At 44.5% G+C, this 19,226-nt stretch overlaps 1 protein-coding gene across 2 annotated transcripts in view; it reads right to left on the bottom strand.

Annotated features, from left to right (window-relative positions):
* Positions 1-2,322: 2,322 nt before the first annotated feature.
* Positions 2,323-19,226, bottom strand: part of LOC130305617 (SWI/SNF-related matrix-associated actin-dependent regulator of chromatin subfamily D member 3) — a 58,735-nt gene continuing 41,831 nt past the window's right edge. The window contains exons 9-10 of one of the 2 annotated variants that reach the window (XM_056552011.1): positions 15,827-15,928; positions 2,323-3,041 (exon numbers count right to left, since the gene is read on the bottom strand). In XM_056552011.1, coding sequence (XP_056407986.1) covers positions 2,988-3,041; positions 15,827-15,928 — 156 coding nt within the window. In that variant the 3' untranslated portion in view covers positions 2,323-2,987. The remainder of the gene's footprint in view (positions 3,042-15,826; positions 15,929-19,226) is intronic. The other variant, XM_056552012.1, reaches the window with a different exon arrangement.

The raw sequence follows: 19,226 nt of genomic DNA, 5'->3' as shown, positions 1-19,226 counted from the left end.
GCTCCAGCTGTCACATACAAGGAGGCCGAGCTCCAGCTGTCACATACACGGAGGCCGAGCTCCAGCTGTCACATACAAGGAGGCCGAGCTCCAGCTGTCACATACAAGGAGGCGGAGCTCCAGCTGTCACATACAAGGAGGCCGAGCTCCAGCTGTCACATACAAGGAGGCCGAGCTCCAGCTGTCACATACAAGGAGGCCGAGCTCCAGCTGTCACATACACGGAGGCCGAGCTCCAGCTGTCACATACAAGGAGGTCGAGCTCCAGCTGTCACATACAAGGAGGCCGAGCTCCAGCTGTCACATACAAGGAGGTCGAGCTCCAGCTGTCACATACAAGGAGGCCGAGCTCCAGCTGTCACATACAAGGAGGTCGAGCTCCAGCTGTCACATACACGGAGGCCGAGCTCCAGCTGTCACATACAAGGAGGTCGAGCTCCAGCTGTCACATACAAGGAGGCCGAGCTCCAGCTGTCACATACACGGAGGCCGAGCTCCAGCTGTCACATACAAGGAGGCCGAGCTCCAGCTGTCACATACAAGGAGGCGGAGCTCCAGCTGTCACATACAAGGAGGCGGAGCTCCAGCTGTCACATACAAGGAGGTCGAGCTCCAGCTGTCACATACAAGGAGGCCGAGCTCCAGCTGTCACATACACGGAGGCCGAGCTCCAGCTGTCACATACACGGAGGCCGAGCTCCAGCTGTCACATGCAAGGAGGCGGAGCTCCAGCTGTCACATACAAGGAGGCGGAGCTCCAGCTGTCACATACAAGGAGGCGGAGCTCCAGCTGTCACATACACGGAGGCCGAGCTCCAGCTGTCACATACAAGGAGGCCGAGCTCCAGCTCTCACATACACGGAGGCCGAGCTCCAGCTGTCACATACAAGGAGGTCGAGCTCCAGCTGTCACATACAAGGAGGCGGAGCTCCAGCTGTCACATACAAGGAGGTCGAGCTCCAGCTGTCACATACACGTAGGCCGAGCTCCAGCTGTCACATACAAGGAGGCGGAGCTCCAGCTGTCACATACAAGGAGGTCGAGCTCCAGCTGTCACATACAAGGAGGCCGAGCTCCAGCTGTCACATACAAGGAGGCCGAGCTCCAGCTGTCACATACAAGGAGGCCGAGCTACAGCTGTCACATACACGGAGGCGGATTTCCAGCTGTCACATACACGGAGGCCGAGCTCCAGCTGTCACATACAAGGAGGCGGAGCTCCAGCTGTCACATACACGTAGGCCGAGCTCCAGCTGTCATACACGGAGGCCGAGCTCCAGCTGTCACATACAAGGAGGCCGAGCTCCAGCTGTCACATACACGGAGGCCGAGCTCCAGCTGTCACATACAAGGAGGCCGAGCTCCAGCTGTCACATACATGGAGGCCGAGCTCCAGCTGTCACATACATGGAGGCCGAGCTCCAGCTGTCACATACATGGAGGCCGAGCTCCAGCTGTCACATACATGGAGGCCGAGCTCCAGCTGTCACATACAAGGAGGCGGAGCTCCAGCTGTCACATACAAGGAGGCGGAGCTCCAGCTGTCACATACACGGAGGCCGAGCTCCAGCTGTCACATACATGGAGGCCGAGCTCCAGCTGTCACATACAAGGAGGCGGAGCTCCAGCTGTCACATACACGGAGGCCGAGCTCCAGCTGTCACATACACGGAGGCCGAGCTCCAGCTGTCACATACATGGAGGCCGAGCTCCAGCTGTCACATACATGGAGGCCGAGCTCCAGCTGTCACATACAAGGAGGCGGAGCTCCAGCTGTCACATACACGGAGGCCGAGCTCCAGCTGTCACATACACGGAGGCCGAGCTCCAGCTGTCACATACACGGAGGCCGAGCTCCAGCTGTCACATACAAGGAGGCGGAGCTCCAGCTGTCACATACAAGGAGGCGGAGCTCCAGCTGTCACATACAAGGAGGCCGAGCTCCAGCTGTCACATACAAGGAGGCCGAGCTCCAGCTGTCACATACAAGGAGGCGGAGCTCCAGCTGTCACATACAAGGAGGCCGAGCTCCAGCTGTCACATACAAGGAGGCCGAGCTCCAGCTGTCACATACAAGGAGGCGGAGCTCCAGCTGTCACATACAAGGAGGCCGAGCTCCAGCTGTCACATACAAGGAGGCCGAGCTCCAGCTGTCATACACGGAGGCCGAGCTCCAGCTGTCACATACACGGAGGCGGAGCTCCAGCTGTCACATACAAGGAGGCGGAGCTCCAGCTGTCACATACAAGGAGGCCGAGCTCCAGCTGTCACATACAAGGAGGCCGAGCTCCAGCTGTCACATACACGGAGGCCGAGCTCCAGCTGTCACATACAAGGAGGCCGAGCTCCAGCTGTCACATACAAGGAGGCCGAGCTCCAGCTGTCACATACACGGAGGCCGAGCTCCAGCTGTCACATACAAGGAGGCCGAGCTCCAGCTGTCACATACATGGAGGCCGAGCTCCAGCTGTCACATACATGGAGGCCGAGCTCCAGCTGTCACATACAAGGAGGCGGAGCTCCAGCTGTCACATACACGGAGGCCGAGCTCCAGCTGTCACATACAAGGAGGCTGAGCTCCAGCTGTCACATACAAGGAGGCTCCTTAAAGCCAAAATATCCTTCCAGAAATGTCCAGCAGATCCTCGGCTCCGCAGGTGTCAGTGTCTTTGGTGTATGAGGCTTTATATAACAGATAATACTGATGTGGTGAACGGGACCTCCTCATCCTCATCCAGGACTTGGTCTACATGCCACGTGTGGTCCTTGGTTGTGTCCAGACATTGACCACAATGACAATCAGTTACTTGGCACCATAGACAAATGCTTAGAGGGAAGGGTGAGGGCGGGGTGTATGAGCAGCACAGGTTCATGGAGGATCTAATACTAGGCTGGGGGTTCTTGTCCTGTGTATGGACCATGTGAGGATGGAGAAGGAGCAGCTGAGGACAGGAACACGGACATGACTGCAGAAGAAGGAGAACATCTATGTGTTGCGGACACCAAGAGACTGCTCCAGCTCCTGTCTTCTCTGCTGGATCTGAAACACAGAAGGTTAGGAAAGGTCAATGTGGAGGCTACACACCACCCCGGCCCGTGCGATGAGAAACGGAGGAGGCTACACACCACCCCGGCCAGTGCGATGAGAAACGGAGGAGGCTACACACCACCCCGGCCAGTGCGATGAGAAACGGAGGAGGCTACACACCACCCCGGCCAGTGCGATGAGAAACGGAGGAGGCTACACACCACCCCGGCCCGTGCGATGAGAAACAGAGGAGGCTACACACCACCCCGGCCAGTGCGATGAGAAACGGAGGAGGCTACACACCACCCCGGCCAGTGCGATGAGAAACGGAGGAGGCTACACACCACCCCGGCCAGTGCGATGAGAAACGGAGGAGGCTACACACCACCCCGGCCAGTGCGATGAGAAACGGAGGAGGCTACACACCACCCCGGCCAGTGCGATGAGAAACGGAGGAGGCTACACACCACCCCGGCCCGTGCGATGAGAAACGGAGGAGGCTACACACCACCCCGGCCAGTGCGATGAGAAACGGAGGAGGCTACACACCACCCTGGCCCGTGCGATGAGAAACGGAGGAGGCTACACACCACCCCGGCCCGTGCGATGAGAAACAGAGGAGGCTACACACCACCCCGGCCCGTGAGATGAGAAACGGTGGAGGCTACACACCCCCCGGCGCGTGAGATGAGAAATGGTGGAGGCTAAACACCACACCGGCCCGTGCGATGAGAAACGGTGGAGGCTACACACCACCCCGGCCCGTGAGATGATAAACAGAGGAGGCTACACACCCCCCGGCGCGTGAGATGATAAACAAAGGAGGCTAAACACCACACCAGCCCGTGCGATGATAAACAGAGGAGGCTACACACCACCCCGGCCCGTGAGATGAGAAACGGTGGAGGCTACACACCACCCCGGCGCGTGCGATGAGAAATGGTGGAGGCTACACACCACCCTGGCCCGTGCGATGAGAAACGGAGGAGGCTACACCCCACCCCGGCCAGTGCAATGAGAAACGGAGGAGGCTACACACCACCCTGGCCCGTGAGATGAGAAATGGAGGAGGCTACACACCACCCCGGCCCGTGCGATGAGAAACGGAGGAGGCTACACACCACCCCGGCCCGTGAGATGAGAAACAGAGGAGGCTACACACCACCCCGGCCCATTAGATGAGAAACAATGGAGGCTCCACCCACAGCCAACCATAATTGCGGTGGACACATACAATCCCATTACCAGCGGGGAAACGCTGGACTTATGCCCCAAATCCCATTTCCTCAGGTTTCTATATTTGGGGTCCTTCCCTATCATGACTATGACATTAATCTGACATCTTATCCGGCTGCAGCATTTAGGTCTATAAGAAGAACATCTCCCATCTACTACAGTAGGGACCATAAATAGTGACTGTGGAGGATGAAAAGGACCAAATTATATATATTATTGGATACAGCAGAGAAATCCATGAAACATCCAGGTCAGAGTCCAAAAGGGCCTGAGAGAAAGAGATAAGGGGCTGCTGCATCATCTACATGGACCATTCACTATACATTGTGGAGGATGATGATCAGGAGGAGTATAGGATCAGCTACATGGACTATTCACTATACATTGTGGAGGATGATGATCAGGTTGGGTTCATACTCTTTTGGCTCACCGCACAGAAGCATCTTACAGCCGAATCGGCACGGAACACATCACATGACTGAGGAAGGAGGCAGGGGCAAGTCTGTGGAGGGAGAGGCAAGACTGGGGAGGGAGGGGCAAGACTGGGGAGGGAGGAGCAAGTCTGTGGAGGGAGGGAGAAGCAAGAGGCAAGACTGGGGAGGGAGGGGCAAGACTGGGGAGGGAGGGAGGGGAAAGACTGAGGAGGGAGGGAGGGGAAAGACTGAGGAGGGAGGGAGAAGCAAGACTGGAGAGGGAGGGGCAAGTCTGGAGGGAGGGAGGGGCAATACTGGGGAGGGAGGGGCAAGACTGGGGAGGGAGGGGCAAGACTGGGGAGGGAGGGAGGGGAAAGACTGAGGAGGGAGGGAGGGGCAAGACTGGGGAGGGAGGGAGGGGCAAGACTGGGGAGGGAGGGAGGGACAAGACTTGTGAAGCCGTCACATAGCTGATTGGGGCCAAAACCTTGATCTTTATATCCCGTTGTATCTGTCATGTCTGTCCTGGTCTGTGTTCACACACAGATATTGGTTTTGCTGTGTGTGAACAGTTATATGTTCCCTGGTCAGGGAATGGTTAAATGTTCTGGCTTTCCTGCCTCAGCCTCTGTCAGCCAATAGCCTTTTGGGTGTGTCTATTTAAAGTCAGCCCAGTCTAGTCTCTGTGCTGGTGATTACTTCATTATATTCTGACTTGCTAACATGCTGCATGGAGCTCTGGGTGAAACACTTCTTATTTGAGCTTTTAATCTACTATCTCTGTTTTAGCAAGCACTTTGTATTTTCTGGTTTTAGCCATGTTAGGTGGCATGCTCTTAGTGGATTTTAAGTGGTGTTTGTTTAGTTGGTTTTATGATTTGTTTATCCTTTCTGCTTTGTGTCTGTTTACACTGTTTTCTCTTATATCAGTTTATATGTAGTTTTGTGTTTTCATATTTCTGCTTTCCTACTGGGCGGGCATCCTGACCTCGGTGGAGTGTGCCGCTGGCCAGTAGTCTATTTGGATTTATTATTAATGTTCCTATAGTGGAGTGTCCAGTGAGAACAGTGTCCTATCTGGCATCCCTGTTACCGCTCCATGGGGCTCCTTGTCTTCTGGAGGTGTTCTGAAGGGAATGCGATTCCTGTCTTGTGAACAGTGTCCTATATATATATCCTGTGTGTTTGGCATTCCTATTACCTGTCCATGGGGATTTCGTGTCTACTGGAGGTTTTGCATAGAGAATGCGTATATTCCTGATTAGTGATAGACCCCCCATCAGGTCCATGGGGACTTTGTGTCTTCTGGATGTTCTGGGGGATTATGCTATATTCTTGTCTGTTCCTATAGTCTGTTGACTTATCCGTTTTCCTGTCTGGTGTTTTGAACTTTATGTTTATTAGTTCTTGATCTCAGCTATCTGGAGATCTGTACATGACTACTGATCTATAGTGTCCTCTGTTCACAACCACTGAGTCCTCTGTTCATGTCCGATGATCTATAGTGTCCTCTGTTCATGGCCGCTGATCAGTGTCCTCTGCTCATGTCCGCTGATAGGTGTCCTCTGTTCATGTCCGCTGATAGGTGTCCTCTGCTCATGTCCGCTGATAGGTGTCCTCTGCTCATGTCCGCTGATAGGTGTCCTCTGTTCATGTCCGCTGATCAGTGTCCTCTGCTCATGTCCGCTGATCAGTGTCCTCTGCTCATGTCCGCTGATCAGTGTCCTCTGCTCATGTCCGCTGATCAGTGTCCTCTGCTCATGTCCGCTGATCAGTGTCCTCTGCTCATGTCCGCTGATCAGTGTCCTCTGCTCATGTCCGCTGATCAGTGTCCTCTGCTCATGTCCGCTGATCAGTGTCCTCTGTTCATGTCCGCTGATCAGTGTCCTCTGTTCATGTCCGCTGATCAGTGTCCTCTGTTCATGTCCGCTGATAGGTGTCCTCTGTTCATGTCCGCTGATAGGTGTCCTCTGTTCATGTCCACTGATCTGTGTCCTCTGAACTTAATCTGTTATAGAGTTGTAGGTTCCTGTTATTTTTCTGGTTTGTGCAAAAAGATAGTGATAATTTTTATTATAATTTTTAATATTACATACATTTAAAAATCAGTCCTCAAAGGGCAGTAGAAGAGATAAAAAGAGGGGTTAGATATAGAAAACGTATAGTAGTCAGAGAAATGAGATGTATAAAAAGGGTATCAATCAAATAAAACAATATGTATAGATATAGATAGACCTGAATCAGATGTGAAATACAATAAGAAACTGTTGTTAAAATGAATAAAATCCAAAAAATCAACGTGATATATCAACCCCCTAATTGATAAGTATAATCCTATTTAGCCTAAAGAAATAGTCCGACAATAGTGGATAATGGGTTCGGATGACGGAGCAATATATCCAGAGATAATGTCAGTGATTTCAGAATGTAATGTTACATTATACCCAGAGATAATGTCAGTGATTTCAGAATGTAATGTTACACTATATCCAGAGATAATGTCAGTGATTTCAGAATGTAATGTTACACTATATCCAGAGATAATGTCAGTGATTTCAGAATGTAATGTTACACTATATCCAGAGATAATGTCAGTGATTTCAGAATGTAATGTTACAATATATCCAGAGATAATGTCAGTGATTTCAGAATGTAATGTTACACTATATCCAGAGATAATGTCAGTGATTTCAGAATGTAATGTTACACTATATCCAGAGATAATGTCAGTGATTTCAGAATGTAATGTTACAATATATCCAGAGATAATGTCAGTGATTTCAGAATGTAATGTTACACTATATCCAGAGATAATGTCAGTGATTTCAGAATGTAATGTTACACTATATCCAGAGATAATGTCAGTGATTTCAGAATGTAATGTTACATTATATCCAGAGATAATGTCAGTGATTTCAGAATGTAATGTTACATTATACCCAGAGATAATATCAGTGATTTCAGAATGTAATGTTACACTATATCCAGAGATAATGTCAGTGATTTCAGAATGTAATGTTACAATATATCCAGAGATAATGTCAGTGATTTCAGAATGTAATGTTACACTATATCCAGAGATAATGTCAGTGATTTCAGAATGTAATGTTACAATATATCCAGAGATAATGTCAGTGATTTCAGAATATAATGTTACACTATATCCAGAGATAATGTCAGTGATTTCAGAATGTAATGTTACACTATATCCAGAGATAATGTCAGTGATTTCAGAATGTAATGTTACACTATATCCAGAGATAATGTCAGTGATTTCAGAATGTAATGTTACATTATATCCAGAGATAATGTCAGTGATTTCAGAATGTAATGTTACACTATATCCAGAGATAATGTCAGTGATTTCAGAATGTAATGTTACATTATACCCAGAGATAATATCAGTGATTTCAGAATGTAATGTTACACTATATCCAGAGATAATGTCAGTGATTTCAGAATGTAATGTTACACTATATCCAGAGATAATGTCAGTGATTTCAGAATGTAATGTTACAATATATCCAGAGATAATGTCAGTGATTTCAGAATGTAATGTTACACTATATCCAGAGATAATGTCAGTGATTTCAGAATGTAATGTTACATTATACCCAGAGATAATGTCAGTGATTTCAGAATGTAATGTTACACTATATCCAGAGATAATGTCAGTGATTTCAGAATGTAATGTTACACTATATCCAGAGATAATGTCAGTGATTTCAGAATGTAATGTTACATTATATCCAGAGATAATGTCAGTGATTTCAGAATGTAATGTTACACTATATCCAGAGATAATGTCAGTGATTTCAGAATGTAATGTTACACTATATCCAGAGATGATATCAGTGATTTCAGAATGTAATGTTACACTATATCCAGAGATAATGTCAGTGATTTCAGAATGTAATGTTACACTATATCCAGAGATAATGTCAGTGATTTCAGAATGTAATGTTATATTATATCCAGAGATAATGTCAGTGATTTCAGAATGTAATGTTACACTATATCCAGAGATATCAGTGATTTCAGAATGTAATGTTACACTATATCCAGAGATAATGTCAGTGATTTCAGAATGTAATTTTACACTATATCCAGAGATGATATCAGTGATTTCAGAATGTAATGTTACACTATATCCAGAGATAATGTCAGTGATTTCAGAATGTAATGTTACACTATATCCAGAGATAATGTCAGTGATTTCAGAATGTAATGTTACACTATATCCAGAGATAATGTCAGTGATTTCAGAATGTAATGTTACACTATATCCAGAGATAATATCAGTGATTTCAGAATGTAATGTTACATTATATCCAGAGATAATGTCAGTGATTTCAGAATGTAATGTTACATTATATCCACAGATAATGCCAGTGATTTCAGAATGTAATGTTACACTATATCCAGAGATAATGTCAGTGATTTCAGAATGTAATGTTACATTATATCCAGAGATAATGTCAGTGATTTCAGAATGTAATGTTACAATATATCCAGAAATAATGTCAGTGATTTCAGAATGTAATGTTACATTATATCCAGAGATAATGTCAGTGATTTCAGAATGTAATGTTACACTATATCCAGAGATAATGTCAGTGATTTCAGAATGTAATGTTACACTATATCCAGAGATAATGTCCGTGATTTCAGAATGTAATGTTACACTATATCCACAGATAATGTCAGTGATTTCAGAATGTAATGTTACACTATATCCACAGATAATGTCAGTGATTTCAGAATGTAATGTTACATTATATCCAGAGATGATATCAGTGATTTCAGAATGTAATGTTACATTATATCCAGAGATAATGTCCGTGATTTCAGAATGTAATGTTACACTATATCCAGAGATATCAGTGATTTCAGAATGTAATGTTACACTATATCCAGAGATAATGTCAGTGATTTCAGAATGTAATGTTACAATATATCCAGAGATAATGTCAGTGATTTCAGAATGTAATGTTACAATATATCCAGAGATAATATCAGTGATTTCAGAATGTAATGTTACATTATATCCAGAGATAATGTCAGTGATTTCAGAATGTAATGTTACATTATATCCAGAGATAATGTCAGTGATTTCAGAATGTAATGTTACACTATATCCAGAGATAATGTCAGTGATTTCAGAATGTAATGTTACACTATATCCAGAGATAATGTCAGTGATTTCACAATGTAATGTTACACTATATCCAGAGATATCAGTGATTTCAGAATGTAATGTTACATTATATACAGAGATGATATCAGTGATTTCAGAATGTAATGTTACAGTATATCTAGAGATAATGTCAGTGATTTCTGAATGTAATGTTACAATATATCCAGAGATAATATCAGTGATTTCACAATGTAATGTTACACTATATCCAGAGATATCAGTGATTTCAGAATGTAATGTTACATTATATCCAGAGATAATGTCAGTGATTTCAGAATGTAATGTTACAATATATCCAGAGATATCAGTGATTTCAGAATGTAATGTTACAATATATCCAGAGATAATGTCAGTGATTTCAGAATGTAATGTTATATTATATCCAGAGATAATGTCAGTGATTTCAGAATGTAATGTTACAATATATCCAGAGATGATATCAGTGATTTCAGAATGTAATGTTACAATATATCCAGAGATAATGTCAAAAAAAAAGAAAGATCAGGGCAGCACTCCAATAGTGTGAAAAAAGATATTAAAATTTATTCCATCAAAACAATGTGCAAAACAGCAGCGACGTTTCGATCCTCTCCAGGATCTTTTTCAAGCTAGTGTAACATTACATTCTGAAATCACTGACATTATCTCTGGATATAGTGTAACATTACATTCTGAAATCACTGACATTATCTCTGGATATAATATAACATTACATTCTGAAATCACTGACATTATCTCTGGATATAGTGTAACATTACATTCTGAAATCACTGACATTATCTCTGGATATAGTGTAACATTACATTCTGAAATCACTGACATTATCTCTGGATATAGTGTAACATTACATTCTGAAATCACTGACATTATCTCTGGATATAGTGTAACATTACATTCTGAAATCACTGACATTATCTCTGGATATAGTGTAACATTACATTCTGAAATCACTGACATTATCTCTGGATATAGTGTAACATTACATTCTGAAATCACTGACATTATCTCTGGATATAGTGTAACATTACATTCTGAAATCACTGACATTATCTCTGGATATAGTGTAACATTACATTCTGAAATCACTGACATTATCTCTGGATATAGTGTAACATTACATTCTGAAATCACTGACATTATCTCTGGATATAGTGTAACATTACATTCTGAAATCACTGACATTATCTCTGGATATAGTGTAACATTACATTCTGAAATCACTGACATTATCTCTGGATATAGTGTAACATTACATTCTGAAATCACTGATATCATCTCTGGATATAGTGTAACATTATATTCTGAAATCACTGATATCATTTCTGGATATATTGTAACATTACATTCTGAAATCACTGACATTATCTCTGGATATAGTGTAACATTACATTCTGAAATCACTGACATTATCTCTGGATATAGTGTAACATTACATTCTGAAATCACTGACATTATCTCTGGATATAGTGTAACATTACATTCTGAAATCACTGACATTATCTCTGGATATAGTGTAACATTACATTCTGAAATCACTGACATTATCTCTGGATATAGTGTAACATTACATTCTGAAATCACTGACATTATCTCTGGATATATTGTAACATTACATTCTGAAATCACTGACATTATCTCTGGATATATTGTAACATTACATTCTGAAATCACTGACATTATCTCTGGATATAGTGTAACATTACATTCTGAAATCACTGATATCATCTCTGGATATAATGTAACATTACATTCTGAAATCACTGATATCATCTCTGGATATAATGTAACATTACATTCTGAAATCACTGATATCATTTCTGGATATATTGCTCCGTCATCCGAACCCATTATCCACTATTGTCGGACAATTTATTTAGGCTAAATAGGATTATCCTTATCAATTAGGTGGTCGATATATCACGTTGATATTTTTTTGATTTTAACATCAGTATCTTATTGTATTTCACATCTGGTGTAAGGGCCCTGCCCCGACATGATGGGCTGTATTAGAACTTATTTTTTATTATCCATTAAATATTAATTAATCGTATCTATTCTAGATTCAGGTCTATCTATATCTATATCATTATTTATTGATTGATACCCTTTTTATACATCTCATTTCTCCGACTACTATACGTTTTCTATATCTAACCCCTCTTTTTCTGTCTTTTTCTGCCCTTTGAGGACTGGTTTTTGAATGTGATAATTTTTATTATAATTTTTCTTATTACATACAATATCTTTTTGCAGGTAGGATTAGGCCTTTTTTGGGATTCAGGCCAATCCAGTTAACCTCGGGTCTGTTTGGCTGAGTGAGCTACACACCCCCTTTTTTATATTACATTTTTCTGGTTTGTGACTATTTATTAGTATGTGTTTTTATTAGCCCCCTGCACTTTGGTTCAGGAAGGGACCGGTGCCCAGTTGTTGATCCACCTGTTGGGGTGGATGGTCAAGTAGGCAGGGAGAGAGGTTTCAGGGTCAGTTTAGGGCTCACTCTCCCTTTCTCCCGGTCGGTCCCTGACAGTATCCTGTAGCATCGTGTCCTGTCACGTTGTATGCTGTATATACACTAAGTGCCGGACATTTTTCCTTTGGGATTTCATGCAGTGAAGGCCGGGCGGGACTGATGGGTCTGTAGCACAGGTGTGTACGAGAGGTCTATTAGTGTGAGAATGGACAACACATTGCTTTTATATGATGTCCGGCCGCGTCTCCTGTCCCGGCCGCGTCTCCTGTCCCGGCCGCGTCTCCTGTCCCGGCCGCGTCTCCTGTCCCGGCCGCGTCTCCTGTCCCGGCCGCGTCTCCTGTCCCGGCCGCGTCTCCTGTCCTGCCATGTCTCCTGTCCCGCCGTGTCAGAACATGTATTGTATCCATTTTTAGATGGCTTTTTCTGTTGTCTTATACCCGGTAACATCTCCACTTTCTATCTATTGTGCATCTGAAAACAATGGGTCATATGGTCACAATTGTGATAGTGTCTCCTCCTGAGAAGAGTCCTCCCCTCTCTGACCCTACACATCACCCTATAGATCTCCATATAATGTCCTCCCCTCTCTGACCCTACACATCACCCTTTAGGTCTCCATATGTCCTCACCTCTCTGACCCTACACATCACCCTATAGATCTCCATATAATGTCCTCACCTCTCTGACCCTACACATCACCCTATAGGTCTCCATATAATGTCCTCACCTCTCTGACCCTACACATCACCCTTTAGGTCTCCATATGTCCTCACCTCTCTGACCCTACACATCACCCTATAGATCTCCATATAATGTCCTCACCTCCCTGACCCTACACATCACCCTATAGATCTCCATATAATGTACTCACCTCTCTGACCCTACACATCACCCTATAGATCTCCATATAATGTCCTCACCTCTCTGACCCCACACATCACCCTATAGGTCTCCATATAATGTCCTCACCTCTCTGACCCTACACATCACCCTATAGGTCTCCATATAATGTCCTCACCTCTCTGACCCTACACATCACCCTATAGATCTCCATATAATGTCCTCACCGCTCTGACCCTACACATCACCCTATAGGTCTCCATATAATGTCCTCACCTCTCTGACCCTACACATCACCCTATAGATCTCCATATAATGTCCTCACCTCTCTGACCCTACACATCACCCTATAGATCTCCATATAATGTCCTCACCTCCCTGACCCTACACATCACCCTATAGATCTCCATATAATGTACTCACCTCTCTGACCCTACACATCACCCTATAGATCTCCATATAATGTCCTCACCTCTCTGACCCTACACATCACCCTATAGGTCTCCATATAATGTCCTCACCTCTCTGACCCTACACATCACCCTATAGGTCTCCATATAATGTCCTCACCTCTCTGACCCTACACATCACCCTATAGATCTCCATATAATGTCCTCACCTCTCTGACCCTACACATCACCCTATAGGTCTCCATATAATGTCCTCACCTCTCTGACCCTACACATCACCCTATAGATCTCCATATAATGTCCTCACCTCTCTGACCCTACACATCACCCTATAGGTCTCCATATAATGTCCTCACCTCTCTGACCCTATACATCACCCTATAGATCTCCATATAATGTCCTCACCTCTCTGACCCTACACATCACCCTATAGGTCTCCATATAATGTCCTCACCTCTCTGACCCTATACATCACCCTATAGATCTCCATATAATGTCCTCACCTCTCTGACCCTACACATCACCCTATAGATCTCCATATAATGTCCTCACCTCTCTGACCCTACACATCACCCTATAGGTCTCCATATAATGTCCTCACCTCTCTGACCCTACACATCACCCTATAGATCTCCATATAATGTCCTCACCTCTCTGACCCTACACATCACCCTATAGGTCTCCATAAAATGTCTTCACTTTTCTTGAGGTTCGGATAAAGTTTCGCTGTGAAATCTTCATGAATAATTCCAGCTGACATTTGGAGGAGGACAAATCCTTATTTCAGGACTGTGTGCGGCCATATTATGTTTCTTCCATAGGTAACACGGGCCGCATAGACAGATCCTACATGGAATGGCCCCTTCATCAGGGCCCCGTGTGGGATCACAGTCCTTTACCCCTTCATCAGGGCCCCGTGTGGGATCACGGTCCTTTACCCCTTCATCAGGGCCCCGTCTGGGATCACGGTCCTTTACCCCTTCATCAGGGCCCCGTCTGGGATCACGGTCCTTTACCCCTTCATCAGGGCCCCGTCTGGGATCACGGTCCTTTACCCCTTCATCAGGGCCCCGTCTGGGATCACGGTCCTTTACCCCTTCATCAGGGCCCCGTCTGGGATCACGATCCTTTACCCCTTCATCAGGGCCCCGTCTGGGATCACGGTCCTTTACCCCTTCATCAGGGCCCCGTCTGGGATCACGGTCCTTTACCCCTTCATCAGGGCCCCGTCTGGGATCACGGTCCTTTACCCCTTCATCAGGGCCCCGTCTGGGATCACGGTCCTTTACCCCTTCATCAGGGCCCCGTCTGGGATAACGATCCTTTACCCCTTCATCAGGGCCCCGTCTGGGATCACGGTCCTTTACCCCTTCATCAGGGCCCCGTCTGGGATCACGGTCCTTTACCCCTTCATCAGGGCCCCGTCTGGGATAACGATCCTTTACCCCTTCATCAGGGCCCCGTCTGGGATCACGGTCCTTTACCCCTTCATCAGGGCCCCGTCTGGGATCACGGTCCTTTACCCCTTCATCAGGGCCCCGTCTGGGATCACGATCCTTTACCCCTTCATCAGGGCCCCGTCTGGGATCACGGTCCTTTACCCCTTCATCAGGGCCCCGTCTGGGATCACGGTCCTTTACCCCTTCATCAGGGCCCCGTCTGGGATCACGGTCCTTTACCGCTCAGCAGGAATGAACCCGTTCTACCTCATCCCAGAGAGGTCTGTAGGATTAAGATGAGGGGCCTGTGAGGGACGGGGAAGATAGGACGACTGACAGTCCTTGGGACCGTGACTATACTTGTTTATGGTACAAGGTCCTGCTGATCGTCTCCTTCAGCCATAGAGGAATAACCTTGGTCTCCACAATGCTCAGATGATTTCTACTGTCCAGTCGCCCCTCCCCAGGTATAAGAAGACCATCGGGTGCGCCAAGAAAACATTCCCCGCCATGACATCTCCTCCCCCGCCGGACCGCTCCACACGTGACTGCAATGGTTTGTTCTCCCTCTGCCAAATTCTGCCCCTCCATCATTATGTTCCATATTACACTGCTTGTGCTGGGATGCCTCCTCCACAGGGTATATCTATCAGGGTCAGCAATCATGTTAATACCAATACCCAGGAGACATCCCAGGATTATATACTGCACTCAGGGTCAGAGGTCATAGAGGGAAGAGAAGGGCCCCGGGCCCCAATCAAGAGACAAATACACATAAGCGGATCTCACCTTACAGTAAAAATAGCGGCTCACGGCTTCTTGGGACCACGGCTCCTGGTAGAAGTCGGCTCTTCGCTCCTGCTCCGGATTCCCAACAACATCCGTCATAATCTACAAAACGTAAAAGATCCAGATAATAAAAGAGGAAAATGCTTTACAGATAAAATAACTATAAAAAAGGATCTACTGAAATAAAACGTTCAGAAAATCTGCAGCAATATCAATAAAATCATCGTCAGATACAGGAGAGAAAAAAACATAATAAAAGGAAAAAACTAAAACCAAAACAATAAATGAGACCCGTATATAGTGTAATAGAGAGATCAGACTATGTATATACCTGTATATAGTGTAATAGAGAGATCAGACTAATCTGTGATCGTGATCACCAACTCTCACCAGACTAAAAATCTTGAATTTGTCATATACTACAGACCTGTAATCTCCTCATGTGATATACTACAGACCTGTAATCTCTTCATGTCATATACTACAGACCTGTAATCTCCCCCATGTCATATACTACAGACCTGTAATCTCCTCATGTCATATACTACAGACCTGTAATCTCCTCATGTGATATACTACAGACCTGTAATCTCCTCCATGTCATATACTACAGACCTGTAATCTCCATGTCATATACTACAGACCTGTAATCTCCTCATATACTACAGACCTGTAATCTCCTCATGTCATATACTACAGACCTGTAATCTCCCCATGTCATATACTACAGACCTGTAATCTCCTCATGTGATATACTACAGACCTGTAATCTCTTCATGTCATATACTACAGACCTGTAATCTCCCCCATGTCATATACTACAGACCTGTAATCTCCTCATGTCATATACTACAGACCTGTAATCTCCTCATGTGATATACTACAGACCTGTAATCTCCTCCATGTCATATACTACAGACCTGTAATCTCCATGTCATATACTACAGACCTGTAATCTCCTCATATACTACAGACCTGTAATCTCCTCATGTCATATACTACAGACCTGTAATCTCCTCATATACTACAGACCTGTAATCTCCTCATGTCATATACTACAGACCTGTAATCTCCTCATGTCATATACTACAGACCTGTAATCTCCCCATGTCATATACTACAGACCTGTAATCTCCTCCATGTCATATACTACAGACCTGTAATCTCCTCATATCATATACTACAGACCTGTAATCTCCTCCATGTCATATACTACAGACCTGTAATCTCCTCATGTCATATACTACAGACCTGTAATCTCCCCATGTCATATACTACAGACCTGTAATCTCCTCCATGTCATATACTACAGACCTGTAATATCCTCATGTCATATACTACAGACCTGTAATCTCCATGTCATATACTACAGACCTGTAATCTCCCCATGTCATATACTACAGACCTGTAATCTCCCCATGTCATATACTACAGACCTGTAATCTCCCCCATGTCATATACTACAGACCTGTAATCTCCTCATGTCATATACTACAGACCTGTAATCTCCCCATGTCATATACTACAGACCTGTAATCTCCCCATGTCATATACTACAGACCTGTAATCTCCTCCATGTCATATACTACAGACCTGTAATCTCCTCATGTCATATACTACAGACCTGTAATCTCCTCATGTCATATACTACAGACCTGTCATCTCCTCCATGTCATATACTACAGACCTGTAATCTCCTCATGTCATATACTACAGACCTGTAATCTCCATGTCATATACTACAGACCTGTAATCTCCCCATGTCATATACTACAGACCTGTAATCTCCTCATGTCATATACTACAGACCTGTAATCTCCCCATGTCATATACTACAGACCTGTAATCTCCATGTCATATACTACAGACCTGTTATCTCCCCATGTCATATACTACAGACCTGTAATCTCCCCATGTCATATACTACAGACCTGTAATCTCCTCATGTCATATACTACAGACCTGTAATCTCCCCATGTCATATACTACAGACCTGTAATCTCCTCCATGTCATATACTACAGACCTGTAATCTCCTCATGTCATATACTACAGACCTGTAATCTCCATGTCATATACTACAGACCTGTAATCTCCCCATGTCATATACTACAGACCTGTAATCTCCCCATGTCATATACTACAGACCTGTAATCTCCCCCATGTCATATACTACAGACCTGTAATCTCCTCATGTCATATACTACAGACCTGTAATCTCCCCATGTCATATACTACAGACCTGTAATCTCCTCATGTCATATACTACAGACCTGTAATCTCCCCATGTCATATACTACAGACCTGTAATCTCCATGTCATATACTACAGACCTGTAATCTCCCCATGTCATATACTACAGACCTGTAATCTCCCCATGTCATATACTACAGACCTGTAATCTCCTCATGTCATATACTACAGACCTGTAATCTCCTCCATGTCATATACTACAGACCTGTAATCTCCTCATGTCATATACTACAGACCTGTAATCTCCATGTCATATACTACAGACCTGTAATCTCCCCATGTCATATACTACAGACCTGTAATCTCCATGTCATATACTACAGACCTGTAATCTCCCCATGTCATATACTACAGACCTGTAATCTCCCCATGTCATATACTACAGACCTGTAATCTCCTCATGTCATATACTACAGACCTGTAATCTCCTCCATGTCATATACTACAGACCTGTAATCTCCTCATGTCATATACTACAGACCTGTAATCTCCATGTCATATACTACAGACCTGTAATCTCCCCATGTCATATACTACAGACCTGTAATCTCCCCATGTCATATACTACAGACCTGTAATCTCCCCCATGTCATATACTACAGACCTGTAATCTCCTCATGTCATATACTACAGACCTGTAATCTCCCCATGTCATATACTACAGACCTGTAATCTCCCCATGTCATATACTACAGACCTGTAATCTCCTCCATGTCATATACTACAGACCTGTAATCTCCTCATGTCATATACTACAGACCTGTAATCTCCTCATGTCATATACTACAGACCTGTCATCTCCTCCATGTCATATACTACAGACCTGTAATCTCCATGTCATATACTACAGACCTGTAATCTCCCCATGTCATATACTACAGACCTGTAATCTCCTCATGTCATATACTACAGACCTGTAATCTCCCCATGTCATATACTACAGACCTGTAATCTCCTCATGTCATATACTACAGACCTGTAATCTCCCCATGTCATATACTACAGACCTGTAATCTCCTCATGTCATATACTACAGACCTGTAATCTCCCCATGTCATATACTACAGACCTGTCATCTCCTCCATGTCATATACTACAGACCTGTAATCTCCTCCATGTCATATACTACAGACCTGTAATCTCCTCAT

Source organism: Hyla sarda, unplaced genomic scaffold, assembly GCF_029499605.1.
Source record: "Hyla sarda isolate aHylSar1 unplaced genomic scaffold, aHylSar1.hap1 scaffold_1326, whole genome shotgun sequence".
Taxonomy (NCBI): domain Eukaryota; kingdom Metazoa; phylum Chordata; class Amphibia; order Anura; family Hylidae; genus Hyla; species Hyla sarda.
The sequence above is the reverse complement of the archived record's forward strand: the minus strand, read 5'-3'. Positions and strand labels throughout refer to the sequence as shown.